This window comes from Ranitomeya variabilis, chromosome 3 (genome assembly GCF_051348905.1).
Source record: "Ranitomeya variabilis isolate aRanVar5 chromosome 3, aRanVar5.hap1, whole genome shotgun sequence".
NCBI lineage: Eukaryota > Metazoa > Chordata > Amphibia > Anura > Dendrobatidae > Ranitomeya > Ranitomeya variabilis.
In genome coordinates, this window is record NC_135234.1 from 6,566,040 (window position 1) to 6,584,929 (window position 18,890).

General features: G+C 46.4%; 1 protein-coding gene across 1 annotated transcript in view; it reads left to right on the top strand.

Annotated features, from left to right (window-relative positions):
- Positions 1 to 18,890, top strand: part of LOC143817874 (uncharacterized) — a 146,339-nt gene that overhangs the window by 46,102 nt on the left and 81,347 nt on the right. The window contains exons 2-3 of the mRNA XM_077299338.1: positions 8,631 to 8,717; positions 11,674 to 11,754. Coding sequence (XP_077155453.1) covers positions 8,633 to 8,717; positions 11,674 to 11,754 — 166 coding nt within the window. The 5' untranslated portion in view covers positions 8,631 to 8,632. The remainder of the gene's footprint in view (positions 1 to 8,630; positions 8,718 to 11,673; positions 11,755 to 18,890) is intronic.

Genomic DNA, 18,890 nt, shown 5'->3' on the forward strand with positions numbered 1-18,890 from the left:
TCTGAAACTTTCCACCAGGGGGAAAGGCAGCATTTCTGTGGCCAACAGATTGGAGATGGTGGAGTTTAACTTTAGCTTTGTCAAGTGTACGAGAAAACATTCTTTTATGTGACCACAACTGTGGGATCGAAGGCTTGCTGCTGTGCTGAGAGAGCGGACTACAGAGAACATGACAAACTGCTGGACTGTGAGTGATGTGCAGTCGGAGATGTTATGGTGGATTAAGAAAGATGTGTCGTGCTACGTGACACAAAAACAGCAGGCATGAACACAATCTTCAGAGCAGAAACCATATTCTTAATCCATCAAACCTTAAACCAAGTGGTGAGGGGGACTATAATAGCTCAGGACACTCTCACAATACATAGCCACACAAGGAGAAGAAAAAGAGCACAAAAAGTCTCAAATAAAATAGTATCATAATTTATTCAGAAAGCATGTCAAACAGAACAATATAAAATAATAGCAATCAAATTAAAGACAAAGGTGAATAGCTGATATAACAGGTGTAGCTCACAGGGTCCACCTTTATTTTAGTGGAAGGGAGGAGCAGAATATAGCAGCAGGTTAGAGAAAGTGCAAGTGCAGCAAATCAGTAAATATTCCCATGCAGAATAAAATCTGAATGAAGACAATAGCACTACATGTCTAACGCTCAATAATATGAAGTAAATATAAAAAATAACAAAACATGTAAGGGATGTTGAGCAATTAAGACAGTATGCGATACCGTCCACCCCAGAAAGTCAAATACAAGAAGTTTGAAACAAAGGGTGTATGTCTCTTTAAGGGAGTGAAAATATCTCTAAATGCGCCAAAGGTTGCCCTTACCCATGATCTCCACTTTAGGACCCAGTGTATTATGCACCAACGCGTGTTTCGCATGGGCTTCCTTGGGGGCTGTAACAAACTATGTGATGTCTTGTCATTAAATAAGGATCCCAATCATCTGCAGTTGTGTTGGCGCATGCGCAGTGTGCCGCGGACCCACGCATCCGGCCTCAGACTGGAGCAGTCAGGCGGGGAAAGTCCCCGTGAGGTCATTACCCAGACTGCACCAGAGTAAAAGACCTTCAGCAATGCGGCAAAAGACTGCTACACCGCGCATGCACACTAGCACAGATGGCGCCATTTTAGGCAAGGGCAGCTGCAATCGTGGACATATCAAGGGCACAAACCCAATTCATGCGAGGATGACATATAAAAGGGGTCATTCAAAAGTGTGGTAATTAACCCCTTTCTGTCATTGGACGTACTATTCCATCCATGTGGGGTGGGCCCTACTTCCCAAGGACGGAATAGTACGTCCAGCGCGATCGGCCGCGCTCATGGGGGGAGCGCGGCCAATCGCAGCCGGGTGTCAGCTGACTATCGCAGCTGACATCCGGCACTATGTGCCAGGAGTGGTCACGGACCGCCCCCAGCACATTAACCCCCGGCACACTGCGATCAAACATGATCGCAGTGTTCCGGCGGTACAGGGAAGCATCGCGCAGGGAGGGGGCTCCCTGCGGGCTTCCCTGAGACGATCGGTACAAGGCGATGTGCTCACCTTGTACCGAGCGTCTCCTCCCTGCAAGCCCCGGATCCAAAATGGCCGCGGGGCTGCATCCGGGTCCTGCAGGGAGGTGGCTTCACTGCGCCTGCTCAGAGCAGGCGCCGGGAAGCCTCCCTTCTGTGCATGTTAGATCGCCGATCTGACACAGTGCACAGCAAAGTGTCAGATCAGCGATCTGTCACTTTAATGTGATGCCCCCCTGGGGCAAAGTAAAAATGTTAAAAAAAAAAATTACATGTGTAAAAAAAAAAAAAAAAAATTCCTAAATATATAATAATAAAAAAAATATATATTGTTCCAATAAATATTTTCCTTTAGCTAAATAAAAAAAAACAACCAATAAAAGTACACATATTTAGTATCGCCGCATCCGCAACGACCCGACCTATAAAACTGGCCGACTAGTTAACCCCTTCAGTGAACACCGTAACAAAAAACGAGGCAAAAAACGCTTTATTATCATACCGCCGAACAAAAAGTGGAATAGCACGCGATCAAACAGACGGAAATTAATAACCATGGTACTGCTGAAAACGTCATCTTGTCCCGCAAAAAACGAGCTGCCATACAGCATCATCAGCAAAAAAATAAAAAAGTTATAGTCCTCAGAATAAAGCGATGCAAAAATAATTATTTCTTCTATAAATTAGTTTTTATCGTATAAAAGCGCCAAAACATAAAAAAATGATATAAATGAGGTATCACTGTAATCATACTGACCCGACGAATAAAACTGCTTTATCAAGTTTACCAAACGCGGAACGGTATAAACGCCTCCCCCAAAAGAAATTCATGAATAGCTGGTTTTTGGTCATTCTGCCTCACAAAAATCGGAATAAAAAGCGATCAAAAAATGTCACGTGCCCGAAAATGTTACTAATAAAAACGTCAACTCGTCCCGCAAAAAACAAGACCTTACATGACTCTGTGGACCAAAATATGGAAAAATTATAGCACTCAAAATGTGGTAACGCAAAAAACATTTTTTGCAATAAAAAGCGTCTTTTAGTATGTGACGGCTGCCAATCAAAATTCCGCTAGAAAACGCGCTATAAATAGTGAATCAAACCCCCCTTCATCACCCCCTTAGTTACGAAAAATAAAAAAATTTAAAAAATGTATTTATTTCCATTTTCCCATTAGGGTTAGGGCTAGGGTTAGGGCTAGGGTTAGGGCTAGGGCTAGGGTTAGGGCTAGGGTTAGGGTTGGGGCTAGGGTTAGGGCTACAGTTAGAGTTAGGGCTAGTGTTGAGCGATACCTTCCGATACTTGAAAGTATCGGTATCGGATAGTATCGGCCGATATCCGAAAAATATCGGATATCGCCGATACCGATACCCGATACCAATACAAGTCAATGGGACACAAGTAGCGGAAGCTATCCTGGATGGTTCCCAGGGTCTGAAGGAGAGGAAACTCTCCTTCAGGCCCTGGGATCCATATTCATGTAAAAAATAAAGAATTAAAATAAAAAATATGGATATACTCACCCCTCCGGCGGCCCCTGGCTGTCACCGCTGCAAGCATCTGCCTCCGTTCCTAAGAATGAGGAGTTTAGGACCTTCGATGACGTCGCGGCTTGTGATTGGTCGCGTGACCGCTCATGTGACCGCTCACGCGACCAATCACAAGTCGCGACGTCATCACAGGTCCTAAACTCCTCATTCTTAGGAACGGAGGCTCCCGGTTACATCGGTAAGGTCCAGGGGCCGCCGGAGGGGTGAGTATATCCATATTTTTTATTTTAATTCTTTATTTTTTACATGAATATGGATCCCAGGGCCTGAAGGAGAGTCTCCTCTCCTCCAGACCCTGGGAACCATACACTGGAAACTTCCGATTCCGATTTCCGATATCACAAAAATATCGGAACTCGGTATCGGAATTCCGATACTGCAAATATCGGCCGATACCCGATACTTGCGGTATCGGAATGCTCAACACTAGTTAGGGCTACAGTTAGGGTTAGGGTTGGGGCTAAAGTTAGGGTTGGGGCTAACGTTAGGGTTAGGGTTTGGATCACATTTACGGTTGGGAATAGGGTTGGGATTAGGGTTAGGGGTGTGTCAGGGTTAGGGGTGTGGTTAGGGTTACAGTTGAGATTAGGGTTAGGTGTGTGTTTGGATTAGGGTTTCAGTTATAATTGGGGGTTTCCACTGTTTAGGCACATCAGGGGCTCTCCAAATGCGACATTGCGTCCGATCTCAATTCCAGCCAATTCTGCGTTGAAAAGTCAAATGGCGCTCCTTCGCTTCCGAGCTCTGTCATGCGCCCAAACAGTGGTTTACCCCCACATATGGGGTATCAGCGTACTCAGGACAAATTGTACAACAACTTTTGGGGTCCATTTTCTCCTGTTACCCTTGGTAAAATAAAACAAATTGGAGCTGAAGTAAATTTTTTGTATAAAAAAGTTAAATGTTCCTTTTTTTTTTAAACATTCCAAAAATTCCTGTGAAACACCTGAAGGGTTAATAAACTTCTTGAATGTGGTTTTGAGCACCTTGAGGGGTGCAGTTTTTAGAATGGTGTCACACTTGGGTATTTTCTATCATATAGACCCCTCAAAATGACTTCAAAGGTGATGTGGTCCCTAAAAAAAACATGGTGTTGTAAAAATGAGAAATTGCTGGTCAACTTTTAACCCTTATAACTCCCTAACAAAAAAAAATTTTGGTTCCAAAATTGTGCTGATGTAAAGTAGACATGTGGGAAATGTTACTTATTAAGTATTTTGTGTGACATATCTCTGTGATTTAATTGTATAAAAATTCAAATTTGGAAAATTGCTAAATTTGCGCCAAATTTCCATTTTTTTCACAAATAAGGCAGGTAATATCAAAGAAATTTTACCACTATCATGAAGTACAATATGTCACGAGAAAACATTGTCAGAATTGCCAAGATCCATTGAAATTGGCCAGGTCATTAACGTGCAAACCACCCTTGGGGGTAAAGGGGTTAATGTCAATCTCTCAGCATGAGCACTAGCTTAAATGGCAGATACTTAAAGGGAACCTGTCACCCCAAAAATCGAAGATGAGCTGCGCCCAAAAGCATCAGGGGAAACAAGGGGATAGCGGGCACCGCACGTATATACACCACAGGGATCAACCACGTGCATATAACATAGTCAAAAAACAAAAAAAGAAAAGCATCAGGGGCTTATTCTGTAATGCATTCTGGAATGCTGTAGATAAGCCCCCGATGTATCCTGAAAGATGAGAAAAACAGGTTATATTATACTCACCCAGGGGCGGTCCCGCTGCGGTCCGGGGCCGCCCATCTTCTTACGATGACGTCCTCTTCTTGTCTTCATGCTGCGGCTCCGGCGCAGGCGTACTGCAGTGCACGGGTGCTGGGCCTCTCTGACCTTTCCCTGCGCCTGCACACTGCCCTCAACAGGACAGACAAAGTACGCCTGTGCCGGAGCTGTGGCATGAAGACAAGAAGAGGACATCATCGTAAGAAGATGGGAGGCCCCGGACCGCGACACTTAACGGACCTGGACCTGAGATGAACCTGCAAACCCCAATACAACATGTGAGCATACCTATAGACAGATCCTATATTAAAAACAATATTACAGAAAAATGAAATGGATTACAGTAAGACTCATATACACAAGACAACGATTTCATAACATGTAAGAGCAAATAGATAAACGAAAACCAAAGTCTCCTAATATAAAAAGAAAAAATATTCCTATATTGAATTAATATAATAGAATAGAATAGAGGTTTAGAAAAACTACAAAATGCAACAAACCATTACTTTTAGAAAATGAGAAACAAAATAAATAATAGCAAGAAAAAGTAAATAATAATGCATAAAAAGACCTAATCAATTCTCTGAACAGATTCAAGCAAATATATATAGGAAGATACATGCAGTGAAATGTGATGGATGAAGGTTATTACAGTGCCATAAAAGAACAGTAAAGAAATACAACCAGATTCTCTAACCAGAAATGTCAGATTGTATGTCAAAACGATGTTCCAAGGATTATTGTTTAACTCTCCAATGAAGGCATGACATTCATCAATGGTTCCAGTCCAAAGCAGCATAATATCGATGAACCTGTACTAACGAAAAGCATGTTTGCTAAAGGCCTGTAAATGACAGACCATTGTCACCTTCCACCAGTCTAAAAATAGGATGGCATATGAGGGGGCACAACATGCCCCCATCGCAGTGCCAGATACTTGCCTGTATAATTTTCTGTCAAAAACAAAAAAATTCTTGGCAAAAATGAAAAAGAGGAGGTCAAGAAGAAATGTGTCATGCGCCCTCTCACCAGTCGGGCTCACGTTAAAAAATATGCAACTGCCTGGATTTCAAGTTTGTGACTGATAGGAATACAGAGACTTAAAGTCAAGTGTAATCAGAAATGTGTTTGGTGGCACCTCAAGTTCATACAATAGTTGTATAAGATGTGCTGAATCACGGATGTAGGAACCTAATGGCGAGACCAGGGGTTGAAGAAAAAAAATCCACATAGATACAAGGTTGTTCAAAGAGACCCTCAATGCCAGAGCCGATCGGCCTACCTGGAGGGTCCACTAGTGTTCTGGGCACTTGGGGTAGCATGTAGAATGTAGGGACCCTGGGATGATGAAAAAAAGTGGGAAAAAAAGCGCGCTGCACCTGTAACCTCTGCACACCCCCTTCCCTAGTCATACAGCACCACTATCCTAGCCAAAGTAATGACAAAAGCATTATGACTTACCGAACTGTGACCGACTTTTCCCGACTGAGTGAAAGCGAACACAAATCCGAATGTGCTAAGTTTGTGCCAAATTTGAGATTGGTGAACGTTTTACAAACAAGGTCGCTCATCTCTAGTAATGTGCAGTCTCTTTCTCTGCCTTGCAGCCGCCTCCTAGGAGCAGTCACTGTCTGTCTCTGGCTCTGATACTGTTGAGATGGTTGTTGTCCTGTGCAGTCTCTTTCTCTGTCTGGTATCCACCTCCTAGGAGCAATCACTGTCTCCGGCTCTGATACTGCTGGGGTGGCTGTTGTCCTGTGCAGACTCTTTCTCTGCCTTGCAGCCGCCTCCTAGGAGCAGTCACTGTCTGTCTCTGGCTCTGATACTGTTGAGATGGCTGTTGTCCTGTGCAGTCTCTTTCTCTGTCTGGTATCCACCTCCTAGGAGCAATCACTGTCTCCGGCTCTGATACTGCTGGGGTGGCTGTTGTCCTGTGCAGACTCTTTCTCTGTCTGGTATCCACCTCCTAGGAGCAGTCACTGTCTGTCTCTGATACTGTTGAGATGGTTGTTGTCCTGTGCAGACTCTTTCTCTGTTTGGTAGCCGCTTCCTAGGAGCAGTCACTGTCTCTGGCGCTGATACTGCTGGGGTGGCTGTTGTCCTGTGCAGACTCTTTCTCTGTCTGGTATCCACCTCCTAGGAGCAGTCACTGTCTGTCTCTGATACTGTTGAGATGGTTGTTGTCCTGTGCAGACTCTTTCTCTGTTTGGTAGCCGCTTCCTAGGAGCAGTCACTGTCTCTGGCGCTGATACTGCTGGGGTGGCTGTTGTCCTGTGCAGACTCTTTCTCTGTCTGGTATCCACCTCCTAGGAGCAGTCACTGTCTGTCTCTGATACTGTTGAGATGGTTGTTGTCCTGTGCAGACTCTTTCTCTGTCTGGTAGCCGCCTCCTAGGAGTAGTCACTGTCTGTCTCTGATACTGCTGGGGTGGCTGTTGTCCTGTGCAGACTCTTTGTCTGGTAGCCGCCTCCTAGGAGCAGTCACTGTCTGTCTCTGATACTGCTGGGGTGGCTGTTGTCCTGTGCAGACTCTTTCTCTTTATTCTGCCTCCTAGGAGCAATAACTGTCTGGTTCTGATACTGTTCGGACGGTTGCTGTCCTTTGCAGCCTCTTTGTCTGGTAGCCACCTACTAGGAGGGATCACTGTCTCTGGTTCTGATACTGTTGAGACAGTTGTCTCTTTCTCTGTCTGGTAGCTGCCTCCTAGGAGTAGTCACTGTCTGTCTCTGACTCTGATACTGTTGGGATGGTTGTTGTCCTGTGCAGCCTCTTTGTCTGGTAGCCGCCTCCTAGGAGCAGTCACTGTCCATCTCTGGCTCTGATACTGCTGGGGTGGCTGTTGTCCTGTGCAGCTGCTTTCTCTTTATTCTGCCTCATAGGAGCAATAACTGTCTGTCTCTGATACTGTTGAGATGGTTGTTGTCCTTTGCAGTCTCTTTCTCTGTCTGGTATCCACCTCCTAGGAGCAGTCACTGTCTGTCTCTGGCTCTGATACTGCTGGGGTGGCTGTTGTCCTGTACAGTCTATTTCTCTTTATTCTGCCTTCTAGGAGGAATCACTGTCTGGTTCTGATACTGTTGGGACGGTTGTTGTCCTGTGCAGCCTCTTTCTCTGTCTGGTATCCACCTCCTAGGAGCAGTCGCTTGTCTCTGACTCTGATACTGTTGGGACGGTTGCTGTCCTGTGCAGCCTCTTTGTCTGGTAGCCGCCTCCTAGGAGCAGTCACTGTCCATCTCTGGCTCTGATGCTGTTGGGACGGTTGCTGTCCCCACCAGTTGCTGTGATTCCTCCTCCTCTTCTCTTTCCTCTGTCTGCTCTCCAGGACACACTCTTTGACTTGTGCGCCTTACAAAGTCTTCCCTTACTGTATGCAGATGGAAAGTTCCTGGGTTCTTTACTGGGCAGTACAGAGAGGATTTGGCTCCATCTACTGGTGGATGCAGGAACATCTTTCTTGCATATTCTGTTATCTCTGGATATTGCAGCACCTTCACCAGGTGTTACAGAGATGAGTTGTAATGGCGGTATGATAGAGAATGATAGATATGATAGAGAAATGGTGGAGTTATCATGGAGATATGACAGAGACATGATAAAGATGTGATGTTGGTGACTTAAGCTTAACTCCAAAATGCCCTGATCCTCAGTGAACAGATGATTTTTCTAATGAGGATGTCCCCTGTGATGGTGGTGCAGGTGGTGGCGCAATCAGGAGGTCTGGTCTGATAGGATCATGGCGGAGATACGAGGAACCGTCCTGCTCTGCTGCTGACAAATAACCTGATATTCATTACTCTCCGAACAGGCATGGCCTCATCTGTAGGAAGCGTCTCCAGCACCATCAGCACCGAAGACCCATCCACTGCCAGCACTGAGCTACCAGGAAAGTCAGGTGAGAGCTTCACACAAGACCACAGATGATGGGGACATGGAATCGAAAGCAATGAGGGAACAAATGGGGCGAGAACACTGGTGTGACACTAACACCACTACATGTACTTCTGATATAAACAAGAGGAGGACACTGGGAATTAGAATAGTATATATTGTGATGCAGTGTCCCCCGTTACAGCTAGGGGGCGCTGCATGTGCTCCTCAGGATATGCATGGAGGCTTATCTGTGGTTACAATGGTTGAACTAGCCACCTCCCACCTATGGGAGTGGCTACAAGTATATAATGTGACCATGTGGGTCACATGTGATAAGATGGATGGACCTGAGTGGTCTGTGTCCCAGGTCCTGGAGGGCCTCTGTGATGGGAGGTCCTGGGAGTAGGACTAGATCCCTGAAGAGCACATGGGGGAGGCCTTGGACCTGGGGGCCTGTGTGTTGGACGGTCCCAGATGGGGATGGACGTCCTGAATAGCGCAGAGAGGACGCGTGTGCAGAGTCCGTGATGGCACTGCGTTTGGGGAAGCTACAGCCCATCTGAGGATCTGGACTGTCAGGTGGCCTGGTAAGCAAGGCATTGCCCGGGACGGTGATGCCAGGTCGGCAGCTTCCCTGAGAGAGAGGACTGACAGGAGTCAGCGTGTGGAGCAGGAGCTCCTGGAAGGTAACCCAGTGTATGGGGTGCTGTGCAGTCACCCATGGCAACTGGTCAGATAAGGATCAGCATGTTTAGAGACCGCGACCCAATGTCATGTGTGCTATATGACTAGGAACATTGATGAACTGTTCGGTGTACGGACACCCATGGGAACTGGACGAAGTGAGAGGTCCAGCATATTTAGTGTCTGTGAGATAAAGCCGAATATGAAGTGTCTAAGATAAAGCTGCAAGTTAATGTCACCGGTTGGTGCCTATTGTGTTCTATGAAGTGTATATGATGAACTGTGCATAACCCGGTTTATGATGCCATAATAAACCGTGTGGACTGTTTAAGAAGAAAAACCGTGCCTGAGTGCTTGAATCCCGTGCCAAGCGAGTGTCCCCCAATACACTCAGTAAGTGCAATCTTACAATATCAAAGAACGCAATACACATCTACTATATAATTGTCTAAGGGGTACTTCCGTCTGTCTGTCTGTCCTTCTGTCTTTCTGTCACGGATATTCATTGGTTGCGGCCTCTTTCTGTCATGGAATCCAAGTCGCTGATTGGTCTCGCCAGCTGCCTGTCATGGCTGCCGCGACCAATCAGCGACGGCCACAGTCCGATTAGTCCCTCCCTACTCCCCTGCAGACAGTGCCCGGCGCCCTAGTGGTGGCTGTAAAAATCTGTATGTTGTATGCTCCCTCTAGTGGTGACTGTATAAATCTGTATGTAGTGAGCTCCCCCTAGTGGTGACTGTATAAATCTGTATGTACTGAGCTCCCCCTAGTGGTGACGGAATAAATCTGTATGTAGTGAGCTCCCCCTAGTGGTGACTGTATAAATCTATATGTAGTGAGCTTCCCTTAGAGGTGGTTGTATAATATGTATGTACTGGGCTCCTCCTAGTGATGACTGTATAAATCTGTATGTAGTGAGCTCCCCCTAGTGGTGGCTGTATAAATCTGTATGTAGTGAGCTCCCTCTAGTGGTGACTGTATAAATCTGTATGTAGTGAGCTTCCCCTAGTGGTGGCTGTATAAATCTGTATGTAGTGAGCTCCCCCTAGTGGTGACTGTATAAATCTGTATGTAGTGAGCTCCTCCTAGTGGTGGCTGTATAAATCTGTATGTAGTGAGCTCCTCCTAGTGGTGGCTGTATAAATCTGTATGTAGTGAGCTTCCCCTAGTGGTGGCTGTATAAATCTGTATGTAGTGAGCTCCCCCTAGTGGTGACTGTATAAATCTGTATGTAGTGAGCTCCTCCTAGTGGTGGCTGTATAAATCTGTATGTAGTGGGCTCCTCCTAGTGGTGACTGTATAAAACTGTAAGTACTGAGCTCCCCCTAGTGGTGACTGTATAAATCTGTATGTAGTGAGCTCCCCCTAGTGGTGGTTGTATAAATCTGTATGTAGTGAGCTCCCCCTAGTGGTGACTGTATAAATCTGTATGTAGTGAGCTCCTCCTAGTGGTGACTGTATAAATCTGTATGTAGTGAGCTCCCCCTAGTGGTGGCTGTAGAAATCTGTATGTAGTGAGCTCCTCCTAGTGGTGGCTGTATAAATCTGTATGTAGTGAGCTCCCTCTAGTGGTGGCTGTATAAATCTGTATGTAGTGAGCTCCCCCTAGTGGTGACTGTATAAATCTGTATGTAGTGAGCTCCCTCTAGTGGTGGCTGTATAAATCTGTATGTAGTGAGCTCCCCTAGTGGTGACTGTATAAATCTGTATGTAGTGAGCTCCTCCTAGTGGTGACTGTATAAATCTGTATGTAGTGAGCTCCCCCTAGTGGTGACTGTATAAATCTGTATGTAGTGAGCTCCTCCTAGTGGTGGCTGTATAAATCTGTATGTAGTGAGCTCCTCCTAGTGGTGGCTGTATAAATCTGTATGTAGTGAGCTCCCCCTTGTGGTGACTGTATAAATCTGTATGTACTGGGCTCCTCCTAGTGGTGACTGTATAAACCTGTATGTAGTGAGCTCCCCCTAGTGGTGACTGTATAAATCTGTATGTAGTGAGCTCCTCCTAGTGGTGACTGTATAAATCTGTATGTAGTGAGCTCCCCCTAGTGGTGACTGTATAAATCTGTATGTAGTGAGCTCCCTCTAGTGGTGACTGTATAAATCTGTATGTAGTGAGCTCCCCCTAGTGGTGGCTGTAGAAATCTGTATGTAGTGAGCTCCCCCTAGTGGTGACAGTATAAATCTGTATGTACTGGGCTCCTCCTAGTGGTGACTGTACAAAGCTTCCCTTAGTGGTGGCTGTATACATCTGTATGTAGTGAGCTTCAACAACACAGTCTCACTCTGTTTCAGGTGAAACACCCTGGACGAAATCAGCAAAAATTTCCATCACAGAAAGAAGCGAAGAAACACAAGACCAACAAGGTCAATGCGGTGAGTGCCATTGAACAATATGTGGCAGTTGTCTTCTATGTGAACCACATCTGTAGGAGTTGGCCTAAGAATTGTGTATAGCATACAGATAGTACAGGGCCTGGGGCCACTCATTAAGATTCATGTGGCCTCCATTACTACTGGAGTCCGATTCTATGCTTCCTTGTGGTCGCATCTGTCACGAGGTTACTGCAAAGGAGTGGATCCAGGTGACCACAGCATCTGCTTACTCCTACTCCGCCGTTGAGAAGAAGCACCTCTCCGGTTTATTAAATGTGTTTATTTCGTACAGCAGAACAGGGGTTAATCGGCCATTTTGGAATTCCGTGTGTGAATATTTTGTGTGTGCACAGGTTTCAGTCTTTGATGCCCTGTTTGTCGCGTTGATGTACTGCTTTGCACAGTAGCGCCCCCTCTTCCCTGGGTGGGGGAAGGGACAGGTGAAAGGCTAACTTAGGAGATAAGGCAAGGGTGGCGGCTCTGGCGTCTTCACCATCTGAAGTATCCTGGGGAACAGGGAGAGCTTATCAAGCCTAAGCCTGCTGTACGGATTGTGTGACTGTGCTGGACATCGCTGATAGACTGTCTCAGGGGAGAAGAAGGCAGACCATGCAGATTCCACCACTGCTACCAATTTGTCAAGGAACAACACTCCACTGCTCCAGTCTTCAGGAAAATTACACAATAGGCTAACTAGTGATGGATGAGGCCACGGCTCTTTTCACTGCTAAGCCGCTTATTCGGGGACTCACAGTAAGCATATGGTACAAACACCTCAGGAATATATGTTTATATGGTGGTACAGTCACTGGCTGCTCCATAATAACAATAGGATTTAACTGCCGCCACCAATCATTTATACAAGCCGATTGGACACCATTACACACAGCAAATTACTTAAAGGGTGCGGTTCATAGAGCAAGAGGAACAGAGCTAATATATTTTATATACAGTGCTTAAACCATGAAGTAGGCAGTGTTTATAAAAATATACAAAGCTGTTACAATATACAATACAAAACAATACAGTATATACTGCAAAATTACATAAAATAAAAGGATAAATAGAAGAAATGTACTAAACCTGATGTCGCACTATTGGCTCTGACTTTTATGAAGGGGAACTCTTCATTTTTGGAAACGGACAGCACTGCAGTGCACTGTGTCTCCCAGGACTGACAATAATTATTGTTTGTATATACTTTTATTTACACATACCCGCGGTGACCTATAACAGGGCTGGTCATGGGATGTGGCTTCTTCGCCCTTTGAGGTCCCAGGTGGGAGATATTAACCCCAGAATTCCTATCACGATTCTATCTTTCTGTAGAGAGGAAACGTGGCATGGATATTGTCATCCATCTGCTCGATGTGAATTTTTAGGTGTTGCCGCAACTGCTCAGTGACTCAAGACAATGCGTCACATTTGCAACTTCACGGCATTAAAAATATGTCTCTCATATCTGTCTTATCTATGTCGTTCATAAAACCCCAATATTCATAATTTGGAAAGGAGGACAAAGAAGCCCAGAGTGGCCTGCTTGCCATTCTGGTCACCGTGAGGCCAAGGGTCTTCTCCGCCGGCCATAAATCTGTCGTCTAGTAAATCCCTCTGTCAGCCTTGCCGTCTGCAGTCCATCAGATAACTAACTTTAATACCTTCGCAGCAGTGGAGAACACAGGCCACGTGGTGCTCATAGAGCTTATGAGAACTAGGAGATGGCTTTATAGGTTTTGCAATTACATCTACAACAAAGTGAATACAAGAGGTTCGGGGGTACAGGTGTCCCCGTGTGTTGCTCCACAGGAGTGAAGCAGGAGTGGATTTCTACAGCAATGATGGATCTCTCAGGTTTATATCAATGACAGGCAGCAGCGATCTGAGGTCTATACAACTACAGAAAATGCTAAACTTTACACACCTCTGCTGCCAACTAGTGGTAATCTTACTCAATCACAACTACAAATGACCGAACCTTTCAAGGTTTGGTTTGGCGAATGTCCTGATGTTCGCTAAACATGTTTGCTGAATGGTTCGCCGAACATACCCGAACCCCATTGATTTCAATGGGAGGCAAAACCAAACGTATATACAATACCTTAAGTGGGAACAAATTAGGGGCAGACACCATGAAAAGTGGCATCAATTGATCCAGAGTACAAATAGTATAACTGCGCAGCATGGATGCACGGGACAATACATGGGACGGGGCTTGGACCAGCATTTCTAGCTGAAACATTGATCAGTAACAGATGGATGAGTGACCGGTTAGGCTTGGTGCTCTGAGAGGTCTGCCAAATTCAGGCAATACACATGAAGGAGACCCAACTTGGAGTCCAAACATTTCTAAAATTTAGGAGCAGACACCAGGAAAAGTGGCATCAATTGACCCACAGTAGAACATTTTATAATTTCACAGCAGCAGTCAGCCATGGGCCATGCATGAGGTATCAGGGTCTGGCCAGCATTTACAGGTTTTACTTGAAGCCGAGGGTGAGTATATACCTAATAGGAATATACTCACCCTCGGACGCGCCCTGCTTCTTTCCGGGAGGCTTTCTTCCTAAGAATCAGCGCGTGAAGGACCTTAAGATGACGTCACGGCTTTGTGATTGGTCGCGACGGCCCATGTGACAGCCACGCTACCAATCACAAGCCGCGGACGTCATTCTCAGGTCCTAAATTCCTAGAATTTAGAATTCTAGGAATTTAGGACCTGAGAATGACGTCCGCGGCTTGTGATTGGTCGCGTGGCGGTCACATGGGCCGTCGCGACCAATCACAAAGCCGTGACGTCACGGAAGGCCCTGGACGCGCTCATTTTAACCAAAGCAGGCCGCCGGTTCCCTCGGTAAGTTGCAGGGGGCGCCGGACAGGTGAGTATATCAATATTTTTTATTTTAATTCTTTATTTTACACTTAAATATGGATCCCAGGGCCTGAAGGAGAGCTTCCTCTCCTTCAGACCCTGGGAACCATAGTATCCCATTGCAGTGCATTGGGTTTCGTGTTTCGGCCGACCCCGACCCCGACTTTTTTATACTATCGGCCGATTTCACTCGACCCGACTTTTGAGAAAGTCGGGTTTCGTGAAACCCGACCCGATCCTATAAAAGTTAAGGTCGCTCAACCCTAATGCCCACGTGTCTCTAAATCCTGACACTTTGTATCCATAAATTAAGACATCCTGCAGGTGGCAATGCTGTTGCTGTGTATTTCTGATGGACAAAGGCCAGAGTCCGTACACTCCAGGAGGGGTATCTATGGTGCCGTGGTGGGTGGTCCACTCTGGTGGGGGTGGTGGTAGCTCTTCCTCAGGCAGGATGGAGTGCACAAGATGCACTGGACGAGGTGGGGCTACGTGGGGCTCCCTCCGAATCCTTGAGGGACAGCCAGACTGCAAATGTCCAGGTTGCCCACACCCATAACATCTCCTCTCTGTGATACCCCCAGGTCGTGGTCAGAACTCTTGGGGCCCAGGATTGTGAGCTGTGATTGTCATCGGCCTGCAGCTGGGTGGAGGGGCTGATATAATCGGAGGGGGACGGGGCACGGACAAAGGCTGTGGTTCATTGTCCAGAAGCCTCCTCCATTGAGGTCGGATAGTAAGGGCTTCATCGGCCAGAGCTGCAGCTCTATCCACGGTGCACAGCGTGCATTCCCGTACCTCTGCTGGGCACTTGGCAAGAAATTGTTCTATAAGGAACGCCTGTATAACATCTTCCACAGTAAAGGCGTTTTCTGCTTCCAGCCATCTCTGACATGCCTGGGACATCTTATGTGCATACATCCTGTTATGATCCTTAGTGGCTGAGGATCACGAATAGACCAGCAAGTGAATAAACTAAGGACAAGCTCTAGGGAGATGGTAACTGGACTGATCGCAAATCTGAACCTATCCAACACAACTAGAGGTAGCCGGTGAACGTGCCTAAAAAATTCCTGGACATCTCGAGCCAGCCTGAGGAACTAGCTACCCCTAAAGAGAAAGAAAGACCTCGCTTGCCTCCAGAGAAATAATCCCCAAAGATATAGAAGCCCCCAACAGATATTAACGGTGAAGTAAGAAGAAGGCACATACGTAGGGATGAAATCAGATTCAGCAAAAGAGGCCCACTAGTACTAGAAAGCAGAAAATAGAGCAGGGGTCTAAGCGATCAATAAAAAACCCTTACAAAATATCCATCCTGAGATTACAAGAACCCACACACCAACTAATGGTGTGTGGGGAGAAACTCAGTCCACTAGAGCATCCAGCAGGCGAGGGAATCACATTTTAGCAAGCTGGACAAGAAAACATGATAAACACTGCTGATCAAAAAATGAGCAAACAAAACTTAGCTTGTCCTGGATGGACTGGGAGCGAGGTAGTCAGAAGGAATCTGAGTAGCACTGATTACATCGACAGCCGGCAACAAGTGGCAGTGAAACAGAGCTATATAGGAACCTCCCAGAGGATAACAAACCAGCTGATAGCCAGAGACCAGCAGGATAACAAACAAAGCCACCAGGGGGAGCCCAAAGCAAAAGTCACACCATACCACCAGTGACCACAAGAGGGAGCCTGAAAACAGAGTTCACAACAGTACCCCCCCTTAAGGAGGGGTCACCGAACCCTCATGAAAACCCCCAGGGCGATCAGGATGAGCCACATGGAAGGCACGAACCAAATCGGCCGCATGAACATCAGAGGCGACAACCCAAGAATTATCCTCCTGACCATAGCCCTTCCACTTGACCAAATACTGGAGCCTCCGTCTAGAAATACGAGAATCCAAGATCTTCTCCACCACGTATTCCAATTCTCCCTCAACCAGCACTGGGGCAGGAGGCTCAACCGGAGGAACCACAGGTACCACATACCTCCGCAACAACGAGCGATGGAACACATTATGAATAGCAAATGATGCCGGGAGGTCCAGACGGAATGACACAGGGCCAAGGACTTCCAGAATCTTATAAGGACCGATAAACCGAGGCTTGAACTTAGGAGAGGAGACCTTCATAGGAACGAAGCGAGAAGACAACCACACCAAGTCCCCAACGCGAAGTCGGGGACCCACACTGCGATGGCGGTTGGCAAAGAGCTGAGCCTTCTCTTGTGACAGCTTCAAATTGTCCACCACATGATTCCAAATCTGATGCAACCTATCCACCACAACATCCACTCCAGGACAGTCAGAAGGCTCCACCTGACCCGAGGAAAAACGAGGATGAAACCCCGAATTACAAAAAAAAGGAGAAACCAAAGTAGCAGAACTAGCCCGATTATTAAGGGCAAACTCGGCCAATGGCAAAAAAGTAACCCAGTAGTCCTGGTCAGCAGAAACAAAACATCTTAAATAAGTCTCCAAGGTTTGATTAGTTCGTTCGGTTTGGCCATTCGTCTGAGGATGGAAGGCCGACGAAAAAGACAATTCAATGCCCAACTTAGCACAAAAGGTCCGCCAAAATCTAGACACAAACTGGGATCCTCTGTCAGAAACAATGTTCTCAGGAATCCCGTGCAAACGAACCACATTTTGAAAAAACAGTGGAACCAACTCGGAGGAGGAAGGCAACTTAGGCAAGGGCACCAAATGGACCATCTTAGAAAAACGATCACACACCACCCAGATGACAGACATTCTCTGAGAGACAGGGAGATCTGAAATAAAATCCATGGAAATGTGCGTCCAAGGCCTCTTCGGGACAGGCAAAGGTAACAGCAAACCACTGGCATGAGAACAGCAAGGCTTAGCCCGAGCACAAATTCCACAAGACTGCACAAAGGAACGCACATCCCGCGACAAGGAAGGCCACCAAAAAGACCTGGCCACCAAGTCTCTGGTACCAAATATTCCAGGATGGCCCGCCAACACCGAAGAATGAACCTCGGAGATGACTCTGTTGGTCCATCTATCCGGGACAAACAGTCTCTCCGGTGGACAGTTGTCAGGTCTATCCGCCTGAAACTCTTGCAGCACACGTCGCAAATCTGGGGAGATGGCAGACAAAATCACCCCTTCTCTAAGGATACCAGCCGGCTCTGAATCTCCAGGAGAGTCAGGCACAAAACTCCTAGAAAGAGCATCAGCCTTCACATTCTTCGAACCCGGCAGGTACGAGACCATGAAATCAAAACGAGAGAAAAACAACGACCAACGAGCCTGTCTGGGATTCAGCCGTTTGGCCGACTCAAGATAAATCAAATTCTTGTGATCAGTCAAGACCACCACACGATGTTTAGCTCCCTTGAGCCAATGTCGCCACTCCTCAAATGCCCACTTCATAGCCAACAGCTCCCGATTACCGACATCATAATTCCGCTCGGCAGGCGAAAACTTTCTTGAAAAGAAAGCACATGGCTTCATCACAGAGCCATCGGGGCTTCTCTGCGACAAAACAGCCCCCGCTCCAATCTTGGAAGCATCAACCTCCACCTGGAAGGGAAGTGAGACATCTGGCTGACATAAGACCGGAGCCGAAGAAAACCGACGCTTCAGCTCCCGAAAGGCCTCCACAGCCGCAGAAGACCAATTAGTAACATCAGAACCCTTCTTGGTCAAATCTGTCAAAGGCTTAACAACGCCAGAAAAATTAGCTATGAAGCGACGGTAAAAATTAGCAAAACCCAAGAACTTCTGAAGACTCTTAGCAGATGTAGGCTGCGTCCAGTCATGAATAGCCTGAACCTTGACTGGGTCCATCTCAATAGTAGAAGGAGAAAAAATGAAACCCAAAAAAGAAATCTTCTGGACTCCAAAAAGACATTTTGAGCCCTTCACAAATAAAGCATTGTCACGCAGGACCTGAAAGACCATCCTGACCTGCTTAACATGAGACTCCCAATCATCCGAAAAAAACAGAATATCATCCAGATACACAATCATAAACTTATCCAGATATTCACGGAAGATGTCATGCATAAAGGACTGAAAGACTGAAGGAGCATTAGAAAGTCCAAAAGGCATCACCAAGTACTCAAAATGGCCTTCAGGCGTATTAAATGCAGTTTTCCATTCATCACCCTGTTTTATACGCACAAGGTTATACACACCACGAAGATCTATCTTGGTGAACCAACTAGACCCCCTAATGCGAGCAAACAAATCAGTTAACAATGGCAAAGGATACTGAAATTTGACCGTGATTTT